At 42.3% G+C, this 18,278-nt stretch overlaps 2 protein-coding genes across 7 annotated transcripts in view; one reads left to right on the forward strand and one right to left on the reverse strand.

Annotated features, from left to right (window-relative positions):
* LOC306818956 (trace amine-associated receptor 1-like) overlaps positions 1 to 18,278 on the reverse strand; it is a 34,782-nt gene that overhangs the window by 11,800 nt on the left and 4,704 nt on the right. The gene's annotated exons all lie outside the window — the stretch shown is intronic.
* LOC306818961 (butyrophilin subfamily 1 member A1-like) lies at positions 7,541 to 15,374 on the forward strand. Of its 6 annotated transcripts, none has more exons than XR_013778410.1 (8): positions 7,541 to 7,697; positions 9,127 to 9,447; positions 10,069 to 10,104; positions 11,767 to 12,048; positions 12,804 to 12,824; positions 13,866 to 13,964; positions 14,480 to 14,740; positions 14,898 to 14,948. XR_013778410.1 is itself a non-coding variant. In XM_079336717.1 (8 exons), the coding sequence occupies exons 1-7, from the start codon at positions 7,631 to 7,633 to the stop codon at positions 14,918 to 14,920; spliced, it is 849 nt and encodes a 282-aa protein (XP_079192843.1). In that variant the 5' UTR covers positions 7,541 to 7,630; the 3' UTR covers positions 14,921 to 14,945; positions 15,098 to 15,374. The 6 variants fall into 6 exon arrangements, 5 of the variants coding, with proteins under 5 accessions (XP_079192843.1, XP_079192842.1, XP_079192844.1 ...); XM_079336717.1 differs by lacking the exon at positions 14,480 to 14,740 and adding an exon at positions 15,098 to 15,374 and having other exon boundaries at positions 14,898 to 14,945; XM_079336716.1 differs by lacking the exon at positions 14,898 to 14,948 and having other exon boundaries at positions 14,480 to 14,843.

The following is an 18,278-nucleotide window of genomic DNA, read 5'->3' on the forward strand; positions in this document are numbered from 1 at the left end:
TTAAACAGCTGAGCTAAAGTGTATGATGGTGCCAGACAGACAGAGCTGTCCGCCAGTAAGGTAAAACATGTTTACAACGTAACCCACTGCCAAGGTGCATGGAGAGTGAAAGGCTTGAAGAAGTCAAAAGGCTCCAGCAACACTTGTCAACATGTAGAAAATACACATCACATATGTCTGTATCACACTGTACTGTTACAGCTTCCTCTCTACACTGTCTGTCTGATGCTCCTGTATTCTGTGATTGTTACTAGCTAACGAAAAGCTGACCTCATATGAAGATTGTGTTTTTTGTGTTTTGTTTTGGACTCCCTCGAAAACAAGATGGTACAGCTCAAGGGGCTTTCCATCAATGAACAGAATTTCTCAAAAAATTTGAAAATGTTTTCTGATCTGGCTTAGTTGGGCTCGTCTTTTTATTTTATGGGGTCATGTCTGTCTCTTTAATACTTACTGACGGAGGCTTTAAAGTATGATTATTAATGAAATATTAGGATCAATGTTAATATATTAGTTTGTCAGTAAAAACGTGCATCAAGGTTCCATTGTTCACTGGTCAGTTGTATGTTTTCTTCTTGTTAGAAGAAATGAAATAAGATTTTAAGAAGTTCTGCATGCCACACAAAGAAAAGGCCAAGAGATGCTTTACAATGACATTTCATACGTTTTCTTATTGTTAGCAAACTTTGGTTGTGTGTTCTGGATCAAAAGTTGTCACGATCAAAAGTTGTAGTTGTGTCTGGTGTAATAATCAACGGGACATAAACATCATTAAGAGGTGCGAATGATGGTCTGGTGGGGACTCAGACAGATTTCTCACACCTCCAAGTACGGGGAGCTCATTATCGATGGCTTTACACGAGTGCACTGTCAACCAGGGAGCTCATTAGTCTCACAAGTGATGACTCTAACTATGTTGTTTTATGGCAAACAAATTTGCGCGAGGTCAATACAAATGCAATCGAATACAAAATCACAAAAAAATAGTTTCACTCGGACTAAATGATGAAATGATTAGATTTTGATGAGTCAACATTTATGGCGTATCATGATAAAGGGGTTATGACTATATGTATCCACACTGTTTTACATACCAAAATTAAAACAAATGTTTTACAACATAAGGCATCATAAATTCCACATAAAGAAGACCTTCCTACAAAATAAACCTCGACTTTATTGCAGTTCTTCTCAGTCTCTGGTGTTTAAAGTAGAGCCTGACTGATTAATCGGCCAGCCAATAATATGGGCCTATATATAAGCATACCCAGTGACTATCGGTATTTTCATGGCCATTATGTGCTACTGTTCTTCACCAGTAGCTTTTCATTTGAGTGTCATTGCTTTACAGTGTCGTAAATGGATTTGAGCTTGTATAGCGCTTTGAGTAGTCCGAAGACTAGAAACACAGTATTTAACCCTACCCATGTAGTAGAGATAATAACAATAGCTCAGGCTGGGCGTTCGTTCTGTGTTAGACACTAGGTTCACACCAAGGTGTCGGCCAGAACACCACTTAAGGCCACGTTTCCAGGGAGTATGATGAAAGAAAGGGCAGAGAGAGATTTCACACTGTTCAGCTCTTCTTTACTTTCCAATAGAGCAGCACATACAGCTAGTTGGAACTGGTTGTTTTGGGTTAGTATGCGTGTGGTTTTCTTTAAAAAGAAAGAATAATATATGTTCTTCTACAATCTCATAATAAAGAATAACAAACATAAATGACTTCACCTATATAAAGTAATATTGTCAGTCAAATATAACCATACATTTACACAGAAAGCCATTCAGTAGTTATAATCACATTTCTCTTCACACTGTCTTAAACTAACAAACTCAAACACACAATGCACAGGTCTCTTTAACATGTCAGTCCTGTTAAGTTACTGCTAACAACTTGACAGAGCATTTCTTGTTATATAAATCCTTTAACTGTCGAAACCAGCAGGATGCTTTTATTTTGAAACATACAGGCATGCTGCTACATCCTGTTGCCGAATTAGCGTAGTTGAAAAGCAACCTGAGTAATAATACTTAATTATCACTAAACACTTTGGTTCAATCGTAAAACAGTCTTAACACTAAATGTATAAAGGAACATGTTTTAACTCAACATGACATGCCTCACACTGACGTGCAGAGTCAGGTGAGCAGAGGGACGTAAATAAGCAAATTATCCAAACAACATCAACATGAATAAACAATATGACAAATATGCAAGAGATGAAAAATCACACTTTCATTTACTCACAAATAGCTTCTATTAAGTTATAACATCACAATCAAAGCCCACTCGTCAGCTTTATTGTTAACTTCCTGCGTGCCACTCATTAGAATATCATGACTGATCACATGGGCTGGATCAGTCAATAACATGTCCCTAACTTTGGGCCTTTTCTACAGCCGCCCCCAAATGTATAATACATCTACTCATCAACAAAGGCAACAAAGTTCTATGGTTAAGCTGAGTTTGTGGTAATGGAATCGTCCACGTCTTCTCCTGAAGGAAGTGCAGGAAGCAAGTCCAGCAACTACACTCTCCTTTACTTTCACGTCAGCAGACCTGATGCGCCTGTCAGGGCTGGGGTGAGTCTTGACCACCCTCCCGATCGGCCATCGGGCTCTGGGAAGATGTGGATCAGCAATCCTCACCACGCAGTCCGGTACGATGTCAGCTGGTGTAGCCTGCCACTTCTGGCGAGCTTGAAGACTTGGCAAGTAGAGGCGGATAAAACGGGCCTGCCAAAACTTGTGAATGCTTCCAATGGCGGCGGCTGAGGAGCTCGCTCTCAGGGTAGACTTGTGGTAGGGAACCATCTGGCCGCCCCATCAGAAGAACATTCGGAGTTACTGGTTCAGGGCCTCTGGCATCTGAAGAAACATAATGAAACCCAGTCTTAAAAACGGGATTAAAATATAAATATTGATGTAACTAATTAAAATCCCCATATGTCAGAGTATGAATAAATATTGACTAAAAAGTACATAAATATAAATTGATAAATATTGTTTAAAAGAAATCATTTCAAAATACGTAATATGTATTTTAGTTGACACTCCGTAAAAGAAAGATCAGCTGACTGAGGCTTCTCTCAAAACTTGGGTTCAGAAAAAAATCCAACCACCACTGGAGTCGTAGGTTCCAGTTATAATGGTTTAATGAAAAAAATCGTGAAAGGGTGTACATACGCAGGAATGTGTAAAATATCTTGGCTGTGTATGTGTGTGTGGTTTCTGAAAGGAAATAAACAAGAGAAAAATATACATAGTGTTAAGCTAACAAATTCCTTTCAGTACAAGAAACTAAATGACATTATATTCCAACATAACTGGCTAACTCTAACTTTCGATGATTTAGCATTGATTAACTTTTAAATTTACTCACATTCAGTGGACGCACACAAAACGTGAAAAAGAGCAAAGTTGCACCCTTTCTTCTTCTTCTTCTTCTTTGACGTTTTATGGCGGTTGGCAAACAATGAATTGGTGCATTTCCGCCACCTACTTGTATGGAGTGTGGATCAAATAAACTAACGTAATTCTATTCTCTGTAAACAATATAAAATGTAAAAAAAAAAAGAAAAAAGAAACAACTATATCCTATCAATTAACTTCGTTTTCACCAGAAAATCTAATAAAATCCTGACTCCTTAATTTTCTGAATGCTTTAGTAAGATATCTTTGACATTCAATTGTACTTTAATTTCTTTCAATTTTTCTACCATTTGTCTTCTTTTTAAATCATATTTCTGGCAGTGTATAATAACATGTTCCACTGTCTAGTCTTGTCCACAGTAATTACATCTTCCTGTGTTATGTTTTCCTATTTTAAACAATGTACTATTTAATCCAGTGTGTCCAAATCTTATTCTACATATTACTCTTTCATTTCTCCTATTGGTACCTGCACTTCTCATCTCACCAACCTTCCTTTGGATTCTATAAAACCACCGTCCTTTCCTTCAGTCTCTGTTTAATAATGCTCTTCACCTCTGTTCTACTGATATTAACAACTAAATCTACTTGAGGATTTGTTGTAGCCTTCTTTGCCACCTTGTCAATCAATCAATCAATCAATCTTTATTTATATAGCGTCAATTCATAACAGGCGTTATCTCAAGACACTTTACAAAAGCAGGTAAAGGACCTTACTGTTTGTCTGTTAACATTAACAAAAGGGCAGGTAACAAGACCATGCTCATTGTTATGTTTACAAAAAGCAGGTAAAAGACCTTACTTATGGCTATGTTACAAGAGCCCAGCTTAATCCGTCATGGCGTGGCAAGAAAAAAACTTCCTTTTAACAGGCAGAAATCTTCAGCAGACCCGGATCATGACGGGACAGCCATCTGCTAAACTGTGCTGGGCTTGAAAATGGGATGGGGGAGATGGGACAAGATGCAGAAAGAAGAATAGGATGGGATAGGTTGGGGGGGGGGGGGGGGGGGGGTCTGGGCAGGCCATCCTCACCAACAGTCCCAAGGAACCTAAGAGAGCTCAAGGAACCTAAGAGAGCTCAAAAGGAGAGGTTAGAATACAAAGATAGTGACAAGCTATTGCTTGTCACTATAGACATATCTTATTACTATAAGATAAGAAAGCTGGGAGAGAAAGAGGGAGAGAGAGATAAGAGATCCTGGTGCCAGTTCCCCCGGTAGTCTAAGCCTATAGCAGCATAACTATGAGCTGGTCCTAAGCCAGCCCTAACTATAAGATTTATCAAAAAGAAAAGTTTTAAGTCTATTCTTAAAAGTACCTAGTGTGTCTGCCTCCCGGACCCCGACTGGTAGACGATTCCTAAGGAGCGGTGCCTGATAACTAAAGGCTCTACCTCCCATAGTACTGTTAGAAACTATAGGCACCACAAGCAGGCCTGCATGCTGGGAACGTAATGTTCTTGTCGGATAGTACGGTACAATTAACTCTTTAAGATACGATGGTGCCTGACCGTTTAGAGCTTTGTAGGTGAGCAGAAGGATTTTAAATTCTATTCTAGATTTTATAGGGAGCCAATGGAGAGAAGCCAATACAGGAGTAATGTGGTCCCTTTTCCTCGTTCTAGTAAGAACACGAGCTTGTCTGCAAATTCGTTCACTTGCACTGGTCCCATTAAGACAGGAGGTCTGGTTCTGGTCCTGGACCACAGCCGGTGGACAGAGCCCATGAGAGCTGCCATTGATGGACTCCTCATAAAGCAGCATGGAGCTAAGGACCTGTTGAAGCAGGTTGACAGAGACTATGCTGCCATGGTGCACAGGGCATGCACTGACCCAAACAGGGTCTGTGCAGGTTCTGTCACCAGCCACTAAAACAGGGTCCGAGCAGCCCTCATATACATGCATCCCTCCTGGGGGTGCCAGGAAAGTACATTTAGTGCCCCTCCAGAGTGTTCTCCATGTACAGGGCAGAGGGCATGGTTAAAGAAATGACCTGGGCAGAGTTTCATCAGTCTGTCTTTCACGACACTGAAAGGGACAGATGGGCTGCAGAAAAGAAACAGTGACTGCTTTTTGCCCCGATATTGTAAATATGTTTATAGCTACAAACTTTGTATATACTACTGTGTATTTCTCTTTGTGTTCATTTATTGTTCATATCATCTTGTGTGATTTAGAATTCAGAAAGGTTTTTATAATAGATCTTGTGTGTATAATAAAATATTGTCAAGTCATTTCTGCTTTACTGTATTTTCTTCATATTGGAACTGAAAAGAAACGTACTAAATTTACTTAGGGACTGTTCTTGTACATTTCAGGTCTTTGTTGTTTACAGGACAGGATATTGTCAAACACAATGTACAGTATTTGATTAAAATTTGACTTGATGTTGTAATGTAGTAAATAACACTGCAGCAGTATTTGAGGATGTTTCTTACAATCATTTAGAGGGCAACAGCTATTTATGAAGGAGATGTGTACAATATAGAGAAAAATTCTGGTATGGATATTGGCTTTTTTGTTTGGGTAGAGTCGGATTCGATCCTGCACCGTCCCGAGCGCCTCCTGGACCACTGATTTCTCTTCTACGGCTATCCGCGGTCGGCCCGCCCATGAGGGCCGGAAAAAAGCTTCACGAATGTTGAACGAAAACAGCTTCAGTCCACACCATAGACTGTAAAAATCAACACACCCACTGACTTCAACAAACCAACTGAGGAGCGAAACTAATGGACCTCCTGGCAGATGTTGCCAGATCTGGTGAGAGAAACAAGCAAAGCAAGGAGATAAACCCAAAACAAGCGACTCAGCTCTTCTAATAGATCATATAAATCCAGCCATGCACAAATCAAAATCAAGATGTTCACCAACATGTGTAGGCGACTTAACAATCATGTTGTGTCTTTTCCTGTTATTCATTGAAACATTAATGAAGTTGAAATGTAATCTACATTCTCACTCCTCGTCATCTCTGCTCTCAAACTGCAGTCACAAAGTTTCTTCACCAACTTAGTGAATTATCACAGAATGAATGACCAGACTGACAACTGACACATGTTCATCAAAATCTGGATTTTGTCAGATTGGCATGGCTGAATATCTAGCTATCGGCTATAGTTATTGATCAAATGATATATTTTGTTAATAGTTAACAAAGTTATTGACTTTAAATGTTGACAGTATAAGGCAGCTTTCTGCTTCAACACTGAGACAATTTGGTTTGTCTCTTTCTCCCACTCTTTATATTCACTGTCGCTCTGTCAACTGTAGCTCTGTGTGTGTGTGTGTGTGTGTGTGTGTGTGTGGCTGTCTGTGTCTCACTGGAAAATATCTAATAAACAATTACACTTTAGAAAAAATAGACCCAAAAGAAACGCAACCCGCGAATGAAAATATCTGCAAGTGACTTTACAGCAAAACAAGTCCAAAGTCGCTTACATCAAGCGGACCTGGCATCTCCTTATCGACGTCACTGCTGGGCTATGGTGCATTCAGATGATGTCGGACACATCAGAGTTTCTGAGTTTTTAAACGCACATGAACACCTGCTCAAGTCTGAACATGAACTCAGAGTCCCTCCTAACATGAACGTGTTCTCACAGTGCCTTCATGCGCTGGATTCTCTGACATGGTGAAGTGAGCTTCACCTAAATGTGAAGTGTATTCTGATCTTTGTGTTCAATGTTCCCAGCTGCAGAGCGAGGAGGGGTAACACACCGTTTGACCCGTTTTTATTCTCCTTTTCAAAATAAAAGTACACAATACTGAAGTCTTACCATAAAACGGCATAATACCTGCAACGACTCTAGAAGTACTTAGTTCAGCGGTATATAAATACCAGACTACTTATGGAAAATAACCTGCATGCATAATACGAAGTGTTTTTACTCTCTACTTTCAGACGAGTAGTCAAAATCCATAACAGAGAAGAATAATAAGGATGTTTCACAAAGCCCCGTGACATTTTCACGGGGTTAAGGTAAAGTGGATCGTGAAAGGAGACAGGAGGGACACTCTGAATGCACCCTCAATCTTGAGCTGGTGTTCATGTGTATTTTACAACTCAGAAACGTTATTTTCCGATGTGTCCGACACTACCTGAATGCACCATAGCTGAGCTTTTGAGCTCAGCTGAACTTTTGGAGACAGAATTATTGTTTTTACAAATGTAAAATACAAAGTCAGACTCAACAATGGCGCTTCCTCTCTTTGTGTCTCTCTGTCTCTTCTTTTCTTCTTCCCAACAAACGTCTGCTGACGGTAAGAAGATAAATGATGTTTCTTTTGTTTTCCGGTTGTTTGTCTATTTCATCCGACCTGCTCTAAAGTTCTGTTATAATAGAACATTTGTATTCTTATTGTGAATATAAATGATCGGAGACCCGATCCCCGGACACAACTTCTGGCTGTTGGGACATGAAATGTCACCTCACTGAGGGGGAAGGAGCCTGAACTTGTGCGGGAGCTCGAGAGCTACAGACTAGATGTAGTCCGGCTCACCTCCACGCACGGCTTGGACTCTGGGACCCAGCTCCTCGAGAGGGGCTGGACTACACTTCTCTGGGGTTACTCTGAGAGCTCATAGCCCCACAGCTCAGCCGCCGTGTGTTGGAGTTCACCCCGGTGAACGAAAGGGTCGTGTCCCTACACCTTCAGGTAGGGGACAGGTCTTTCACTGATGTCTCGGTCTACAGAGAAACCCCTGCACTGCCCCCTCCTCTGTGACCGAGTGCACTCCCTAAAGGCCTTTGCACACCAGACGTCTTTTTTTTTTAAACGTGAAAAAAACGTGACGTTTTTTTTTCTTACGCGAAATTCAAATTCCCTTAATACTTGTGAATTTGAATTTCAATGTGAAAACTTGTTTGGTGAATGAGGACAGAAATTAAAGGTCTGTCGAACATCTTGTTTCCTTGTCTTCACATCAAACGGACTTTTGTCTTCCTCTTTTAAATAGACCTGCAGTGGATTCAAACTGTAGAGCAGAGCTGGAGGACCACACCTGTGTGAGCCGCACGAGGCCGATCATAAATTAAAAAAAGATATATGTAGATATATATTGAAACTGGAGCGGTGTGTTGTCTTTGTCTTTAAAGGGACAGACTGTGCTTCACTGAGGCTGATGAGGGGAGGACAGTTAGAAAGGGACTTTAGTGTCCACAGACAGAGGATCAGTACAGGGCCACATGATCAAATATTGGAGCATTGAGTGTGAAGCTGATGTTCACTTCAGCAGCTGGACAGGTGGAGCCTGTTTCTGTTGCTCCATGAGGCGGATTAGACGCCCAGAGTTTATTTTGACGGGGACAGGAAGTGAATGAAGACACAGAGAAGAAAACATGACCAGAACAAAATCAAAACAACAGAACCAACATGGACTAGATTACATGAGTTAGAGGTTCTGTATGAGGGTTTTGATTAATGGCGAGCTCGACCCCCCTCCGTCTTTCTTTTTTAAGATCTGCCTGTTGTGACCTCCATGAGGTCGTCAGTGATCGCTCTCTGAAACTCAGAGGTCAGTCTGCGTTTAGGAGGACAAAGACGAGAAAGCACAGACGGTTTCTTTCAATGATATGTTGATGCTTCATTCATTGAGGCTACTGTCACTGATTTCATGGAAACAAACTGATTCACTCTCATGTTTGTGTTTCAGCTCTAGTGAAGGTGAAAGTAGACAATGATGCTTCAGTTCAAGTGAAGGTGGAAGTCGGCCAAGATGCTGTGTTACCGTGTTCCCTCAGCACCAAGGAGAACATCGAGACCAAGATCTTTGACTGGGAGAAAGGCGATCAGGATGTGTTCATGTACAGCGGAGGAGAATATTACGGTCACGGTCTTTCAGGTCAAGACGAACAGTTTGAAGGTCGAGTGTCACATTTTATCGAGGAGCTGAAGAACGGTAACGCCTCCATAAAGATCAGGAAGACAAAGATGGCCGACAGTGGAAACTACACCTGTATTCTTCCTGGTCTGCAGAGTCTTCAGGCGTTCATCATTGAGCTGGTTGTTGGTGAGTTTTTTAAAATAACAGTTAAAAACATGTTTAGTGAGATGACGGGTTTAAGAGTCACTGATGAACTTTTCTTAAAGTCGTCATAAATCACATGTTGGATATTTATTAAACAGTGCAGCTTAATATGAACAGCCTGAGGAACATGTTCAAGTTAACACTCTGACTGATGTTTGCAGGATGTTCACCTCAATGATTTCAAACAGCTGGATCAGCTGGAGATATTTGACAAAGTGCAGTACAGAGCTTCTCCAGCAGGTGTCCACAGAGCTCTTTAAAACTTCTCCTACATTACCATATGTAGTTCATTAAATCTGAGTGACAGATTCACAGTGTTCACTTTGACTTTAAGATATCTTAAAGTAGAGAGAGAGAGAGGAAAGATGCCACAGGTCGGGTTTGAACCTGGTCCACCTGCTTCAGGGACTAAAGCCTGTGTACATGTGGAGTTCAAACTAACCACTTGTCCACCAGCGTCCGACTCTTTGACTCTTATTACAAACAAGTCTCCTCTCTCCTGCTGTTGCCATGTTAATTGTCTGAACATGAAGCATATCTATATGTCATGCTAATAACATCACACAAACACTCTAACTTTACATTTTGTGTTTTTTCTTTCAGAGTGCATCTTAAAGGACAGAACGAAGGAGGAACCAGGTGAGTCCTGATGATGTCATCCTCTGTCTGTCACGTGCTCAGCTTCTACTTTTTGGGACCCTTCCGTTGGGGTGCCAAGAATGTCGAGCCGACCCGAAAAGGTGGAGCTAAACACTGCAGTCCGCTTATTGGTTGAAAGAATTGTCACGTCCTGTTTGACTATAGACTGGTTTAGTAATGACATATTTTTGTAGGCCAACCTGAAAAAATGTCGCCGGTGGTTCCTCTGAAAATTCTCCTATGGGAGAATATTAATATTTTTTCATTGGATTTTGGATCATTGCAGAAAATAATCTGTGTGTCAAACACACGTTTCTGATGCTGTTTATTTCATCGGGATAATCTTTACAGATGAACATCATTTATATGAAGTTTGAAGAGTTAATGCAGCCCAGAGAAGTAAAAAGCTAACGTTATGCTACAAGCTAACTACACCGCGGTTGGTTTATAATGACTTCACAACCGTTATGCTTCATCGATCTAATCAGCGAATTTGACAAGCTAGCTAAACGTTAGCTTAATAAGTTGTTTATTAACCTAATATTTACAAGAGCACTGAAAAACATGACTAGAGGCTGTAAGGAGGATTAGTGAGAGAGTTCCCGGCGTGATGACGTTTAATGTCTCCATGACAACCACTGTAGTTTCAGTTAGCTACTCGTTAGCAACCACCGTTTAAAGTTAGCGTAAAAACTTTAACATTCACAAGTGGGGTCTTAGCTAACGTAGTTTATCTCGTCTAACAAAACATCAACATCTCTTCAGCTTGTGTTAACCACAGAACTTATTTCAGTCTAAACACAAACACATTCAAAACCCACATTTAGACTTTTAGAGTTAGGAACCCATGAAGCTAACATGCTAACGCACTTCCTGGTTTTGGACTCAAAACTACACCAGTCTTTTAGCAAAACCCGCCGTGTTTAAACCATAGACTGACCGCACACAGCCTTCTCTGAAACAAAGCTGGATTGAGTTTTTATAATAAAGAGTCACATGACAGTGACAGAGGAGATGAACTGCTGGATGTCTTCCAGCGTTGGGTTTTTTTAGTAGCGTTTTTCTCCTTTGTTGAATTTATTACCGGGTTAGCTGTTAGTGGTTAGCTGTTAGCTGCTATCATATGATGCTATTACATAGCGGCTATCGTCATCCGGCTTACAAGCCACCTACCAAATAGGGCACGGGTGGCCGTGGTAACACAAACAGGATCAGACTTAATGGAACCAAACTGTACCGATCCGTACCGGACTGTTGTGTGGAAACGGGGCTAGACCCCACAGACCTGATACCTCAGGAATATTTAAAGTATTTCTAATTCACTTCAGTGGACATTATCCTTCAGTTTGTGACGTAAAGACTCACAACACGTCAGTTTAAAGGAATCAATCAAAGCTTTTTGTACGTTAATATAACCATGAGTCCTCCACACCTAGCAGCTCTGATGAAGGGGGTTCAGGTCAGGTGGTCTACAGGGTCCTTCAACATGTCAGCCTGCTGGGACAAATAATCTGATTTATTATTGAGACATGAATTTAGCTTCTCTATTCCTCCTTTTATAAACCTCTTTAATCAGATATGTGATGACCAGAGGATTCACATGATTACATTTCTGATGCTGTAAATAACCTGAATCATTTCTTATTTATTCCCTGTTCACAGTTGCATGTCGAATGCCTGATGTCAAGCCACTTAAGTCAACAAGTGACCAGGCTCTGCTGCAGTGTCTCGTTGAAGGAGCTTCTCCTGAACCTAAAGTGGAGTGGAGGGACAGTTCTAGAAACATCCTTCATGCTGATGAACCACGGGTCACTAAAAATGAAGATGGCAGCTACGACATCATCCTCCAAACGATAGTGACCAAGACCGACACCTACAGCTGTGTGGTCACACAGGACGCCATCTGTCATCAGATCAACTCTCGCACCTATGTGCACATCCCAGGTGAGATTCTCCTTCATAATAATGAAATGTGTCTTTGTTTTAGCTCAGACTCAGGTCAGAGTGATTCAGCTCAAAGCAGTGTATACAGGGATTCAGTCCCATTGAGCCATCAGGTAAATGTGTCAGGGAATCGTCTCCAGCTGTGAGGTGAACATGTGAACCGGTCCGGTGCCTGAACTGATCATACAGTTGATGTTTGTCTTTATTCCTGAGGTCGTCTTTAGAGGAGACGTTGGACTAAACTCGATGTTTCTCCTGTTTTTCTCTCCGTGTTTACGATCATGAAAGATAAAAACATCTGACAAACACAACACGGTTAATATCTGTGAGCTCTAAACAGGACTGTAGTCAAACGGGGATGACAGCGCTCTGATGGCGCTCTGACAGTGAAGTCAGTGATGGATCAGCTCTGACGTCTCGTCACTTTATCTCCAGTGTTTCCTGTTTAACGACTCGTTTCAACAACTTTAGTTTGGAGAGAAGAAGTCAAAGAAGGTGACGACGAGATTTCACTCCAAAAGTGGAGTCAAGATTTAAAGATGTGTCCGAACGTCTTCTCTGTGTCCGAGCTTCTTCATGATGGGAGTCAGAAGTTTTTAGTCAAAGTGAAACTGAGTCCAACTCTCCAAAGATTCACAGAGTTTATCTCCTTTTCTTTATTCCAACCTTTAAACATTCAGTAAGTCTCAAACAGCCTGTTTACCTTTACAATGCTTTCACTGTTTACAACATGTTTTTCCTTCTTGTGTTTCCAGGAGCACAGAAATCTTCTGCAGGTGAGAATCTTCCTTTTTTCTTTGAAGAGTGTTAAACACCAAAATAATGTCCCACTAAATGATAAATCATCTTCACACAGACGACTGGTAGAAAAGAAAACTTTCTGCAGATGTTTGTGACATTCTTCATCTGTGTGTGAACATCTGTCTGAACACTGAAGCAGATTTCAAACAGACAGAAAAAGGACTCAGAGATTAGCGTCTAATCTGGTGTAGAGACTTTTAATAGCTATCCTTCCTTCTTTGTACAGCGCTGTGACCAATAAAGCCGTTTACACTGCTGACACACGTCCCGTCATTACTGCGGGTGCAGACGCCGTCACACGCTGCCTGTCACCTGACAGGAATGAAAACACATCCACATGGATTGTGTATTGAAAGCTGAGTGCACGCTGTGCTGGGAGAGACAGCCACACAGACCAGAGCAGGTCACAATGATGCATTCACTGAAAACAGGGATTTCTGGTTCCCTCAGTGAACCTTGTGGAGTTGTGCTCTGACTGAAAGAGTGTGATATTAAAGTGAAGGGGGGCTCGGCTGGCGTTGTTACTGTGATTGATTATTGTAAAGTCTGGATGTGAACCATGACAGCTTTGAATCTGCCTCACATGGATCTTTCCATCCCTCAGCTGATGCTGCACATATGAAACAGGAGACTCTGAGATGTGTGCAGGATCAGGATCTGACTTTAAAGCTCAATGTGTTCTTCAGCTCTGAATGACTGCAGACCACACACACACACACACACACACACACACACACACACACACACACACACACACACACACACACACACACACAGGTGAAGCTTGTTGATCCTTTAAGGAGCTAAAGTGTCACTTTCAGTGGTCTCTGAGAAGACTTTAAAAAGTCTCCCTAAATGATCCTTCCAGAATAAAAACCCTCTGAGACAGCTCCAACTCCTGATTTCAAAGTCCTGCAGGTCAAAGTGTCAAATAAACGTCAAGTCCTTTAAAGCATCATCGAGCTGGAAACAGACAAACTGCACTCTCAACCATTCACACACTTTCTCTCTTTCAGGATTAACGACTGGATGGATCGTTTCTACGTTTGTGTTTGGCCTTCTTTTCTATGGTGGTGTTGTTGGTGTTTGCATCTGGTCTTGCTGTTGTAAAAACGGTAAGATTGAATAATGAGCATCAACATGATAACAAACAGCTCTTTGTCCTCTGTCAGAGTGGTGTCAGTAGTTGTCTGTCCTCAGTGCTCTTCACTCTGTTTTCTCCTCTCAGTCTGATCACTCCTGATTTAAGGTGAACCAATCAGAGAGCGCGCTGAATCAGTTGAAACTTTTGATCTCTGTGAGAGACCTTTAAGAACAGAGTGTGACTTCTATCTGACTCCACCTGTATCCACTCATTATTTCTGTAGCTGTGACACAGAGCAGCTATCTGCTCACTTCTCCATCCATCCATTATGTCTCCAGCTGAAACCATTCCTCCAATAACTCCATCCATCCATTATGTCTCCAGCTGGTTACAGAGGAGAAACAGCCTGAACGCCAGCCAATCACAGAGAGGCACATTCATACACAGACCAGAAGCTGTTTGTTATTATAAATATCTAATCAGCCAAGGGAGCAACTTCATGCATAAAGACATGTAGACATGTTTATTATGTATATATTTTGACAGTGTACAGCCTGCTAGCTGTCTGCTGAAGTTCAAACCGAGCGTCTGAATGGATAAGACAGAAGATTAAAGTGAGTTTGAACGTGGCGTGGTTGTTGCAGCCAGACGGGCTGGTCGACTCAGATTTACAACCATCTGCAGAGTTTACAGAGAACGGTCGGAAAAAGAGAAAATATCCAGTGAAGCGACAGATCTGTGATGATGCCAGAGGTCAGAGGTCAGAGGTCATAGGAGAACAGCCAGACTGGTTTTGAGTGTGTGAAGGTGTGTCTGAGTGACGTGTGTCTGTACCATGTTTAAGACGCATCCAACTTCATAGATTTAAAGATGGGTATTAAAAGTGTCGAGACACCAGATTTAACTGAAATGGATTGTTTTTATTTTTTTTATTGTAATTTTGTCTCTATTTTTTAACCTACAGGACACACACCAGTCCCTGCATGAAGCAGACAACTGATCCAGGCAGCTGATTGTGTGTGTGCGTGTGTGTGTGTGTGTGTGTGTGTGTGTGTGTGTGTGTGTGTGTGTGTGTGTGTGTGTGTGTTTGTGTGTTAAAGTTGACCTGAAGTTAAAGCTAAAATAAGAACTGTGAAAATTAGTTTCATATATAAGTTTGTTTCCATTAAGAACACGTCAGTCTTTCCCAGTTGAACCCAGTTCATGATACACAGTCTCATCACTTCATCTACAGCAGCCTGATCTTAAAGGGATACTTCACCCATTTACATGAAGCTGTGTATCACTAGAATCATGGGAGTGTTGTTGAATGGTCGTGAGTCCAGCCCTCATTTTGCCCTGAGATGAGAAAAATGTCTTTGCCTGAAAGTTTCTTTATATGTCACAAAAATCATCATATTGCGTCACATAAAGAATTTTAGGCGAGCAGGGAAGAATGTAAATCTGACTCCTCTAAATAATCACCTCAAATCTCTCCACACATTCTTTTGATGGGATGAGAGGAATGACTGAAGATGTCTCTTTCAGGTTAACAGAGTTTATTAACCTGATGAATCAAGAATACAAGTTACAGAGTCTCTGGGTTCAACACTACGTGTCCCTGACAACAGACAGATACCTGGTCAGTTCATGAAGTCTGAGCCCCGACTATCTTTCCCTGAAGCCTTTTATACATTAGACAGAGATTATCTAACCAAATTATGCATTTGAGAGCATTTGTGCGGTTTCCTTCCTCTGATTGGGCAGCTTTCAAAATTATGTGTTTCCTGATGTCTGGTTCCCCTTCTCTCATTGGTGCATCAAACTCCTGAATCCTTTGTCCAATCTGTAGGGGAAGACACTTCCTACCTGTTTCTTAGCACAACCTGACATCTCGTCTAGTAACTAATTTAGTAACTAATTTAGGTGATTAAGAATCAAGGCTCATTGAACCTATAAAAGTGGGTGAGTGATTAACTGTTCAGGGCCTTAAACTAAACCTATGTTTGATTTGGTGAGTGATTCACTTTGAAAGGCCACATCAGGAGGAGTACAGAAGGAAGGTAGAACAGAAGCTGCAACAGAACAACATGAGGGAGGTCTGGGAGGGCATGAAAACCATCACAGGCTGCTAGAAGAAAAATAACAACGCAGAAGACGGGGACCCTGAGAGAGCAAACCAGCTCAACTTGTTCTTTAACAGGTTTGACAGCCCCGTCACTGCAGCCAGTGCCTGTCCCCCCAGCACCCCTCTACACACCCCCTCCCTCCCTCTCACTCCCCCCAACACCTCCACCAAGACAAACACAATCTCCAGTGACAATCTATCCCCCCTCCCCCCCACCATCACCAGAGACCAGGTGAGCAAGGAGCTGAAGAGACTCCGCCCCAGGAAGGCAGCAGGCCCGGACAAGGTGTGTCCCAGGATGCTAAAGGCCTGCTCTGCTGAGCTGGGGGAGCCACTTCAGCATATCTTCAACATGAGCCTGCGGCTTGGGAAGGTTCCTGTGCTCTGGAAGACCTCGTGCCTCACCCCGGTCCCCAAGAAGAAGAACCCCAGTGAGCCAGGCGACTTCAGACCAATCGCCCTGACATCCCACATTATGAAGACCTTCGAACGGCTGCTGCTCCAACACCTCAGACCCCAGGTCCAACACGCACAGGATCCCCTGCAGTTTGCATACCAGGCAAAGGTGGGCGTGGACGATGCCATCCTCTATCTTCTACACAGGGTTTACTCTCATCTGGGAAAAGGGAGCAGCGTGATGAGAATCATGTTCTTTGATTTCTCAACCGCTTTCGACACCATCCATCCCCTCCTGAGAGACAAGCTGACCGAGATGAGGGTGGACTCGTACCTGGTGAGGTGGATCACTGACTACCTCACAGAGAGACCACAGTACGTCAGACTGAAGGACTGCACATCTGACACTGTGGTCAGCAGCACTGGAGCACCACAGGGGACCGTGCTCTCCCCTGTCCTGTTCACCCTGTACACCTCCGACTTCCAGTATAACTCTGAGCTCTGCCACATGCAGAAATACTCGGACAACACTGCGATAGTTGGTTGTGTCAGGGATGGACAGGAGGAGGAGTACAGGAGCCTGATCAAGGACTTTGTGACGTGGTGCAGTGCCAACCATCTGCAGCTAAACACCTCCAAGACCAAGGAGATGGTGGTGGACTTCCGAAGGAACAAACCACATCTAGAACCTGTTTCCATCGGGGGGGTTGACGTGGAGGTGGTCAGGACCTACGGGTATCTGGGGCTGCAGCTGGATGACAAGCTGGACTGGTCGCCTAACATGGACACTACCTGCAGGAAGGGACAGAGCCGTCTGTACTTCCTGAGAAGGGCCGGCTCTGTGGTGGGCACAGAGCTGGACTCTCTGGTGACAGTGGTAGAGAGGAGAACTCTCTCCATCATGGACAACACACACCACCCTCTGCACAGCACCTTCACCGGGCAGAGGAGCATGTTCAGTGACAAACTGCGGTCACAGTCGTGCTCCACGGACAGACTCAAGAACTCTTTTGTCCCCCTATAGGCCATAAGACTATACAACACTTCACTGTCACGGCAGGGAAGAAGCACACGGTGAACCCTGGAATCATTTTTTTTCACTTTTTTCCCACTCCTCATCACGTCACCTTACTGAGCACTGGTCACATTAATGATAATCACCCTAATCATGACTGGTTTCATCCTCCTGTTGTGTTAAGCTACATCTGTGATGGTTGACATGATCACCCTAACTAGGTCAAGTTTCACTCTATTGTCTTTGACACTTAATGCTAATCTGCTCCTCAATAGTTGGGTACTTTAATGACAATCACCCTAATCACTCCTGGTTTCACCTTATTGTTTTGGACACTTAATGCTAATCTAGATAGATAGATAGATAGATAGATAGATAGATAGATAGATAGATAGATAGATACTTTATTGATCCCGAGGGAAATTCAAGCTCACTGCTCCTTTATGTTGCTGAGCACTTTAATGGCCCAGTCTGCATCCCTGCATTGACTGTTTAATGACTGTACTCACACCTCTGGCACTACCTCAAACACCTCTGTACATGCACATGTAACTAGTTTCTAGAAGGTCAGCACTTTGTTTCTAAGGCTCTTTAACTGTTTACAGGTCTCTTTTAACCAGCACACGTTTTTCTCTCCTTCACAGGTTATGTACATTATGCTATATAAGTTTTAAGTCTAATGCTAATACTAACTGCACAGGTTATGTACATTATGCTATATAAGTTTTAAGTCTAATGCTAATACTAACTGCACAGGCTTAACTTGTAATTATGTTTACTCTTAGTCACACAGGGGCTCCTAAATCTTGTTTGGGGGATTATTGTAT

The sequence above is a fragment of the Symphodus melops genome (genome assembly GCF_947650265.1).
Source record: "Symphodus melops genome assembly, chromosome: 23".
Taxonomy (NCBI): Eukaryota; Metazoa; Chordata; class Actinopteri; order Labriformes; family Labridae; genus Symphodus; species Symphodus melops.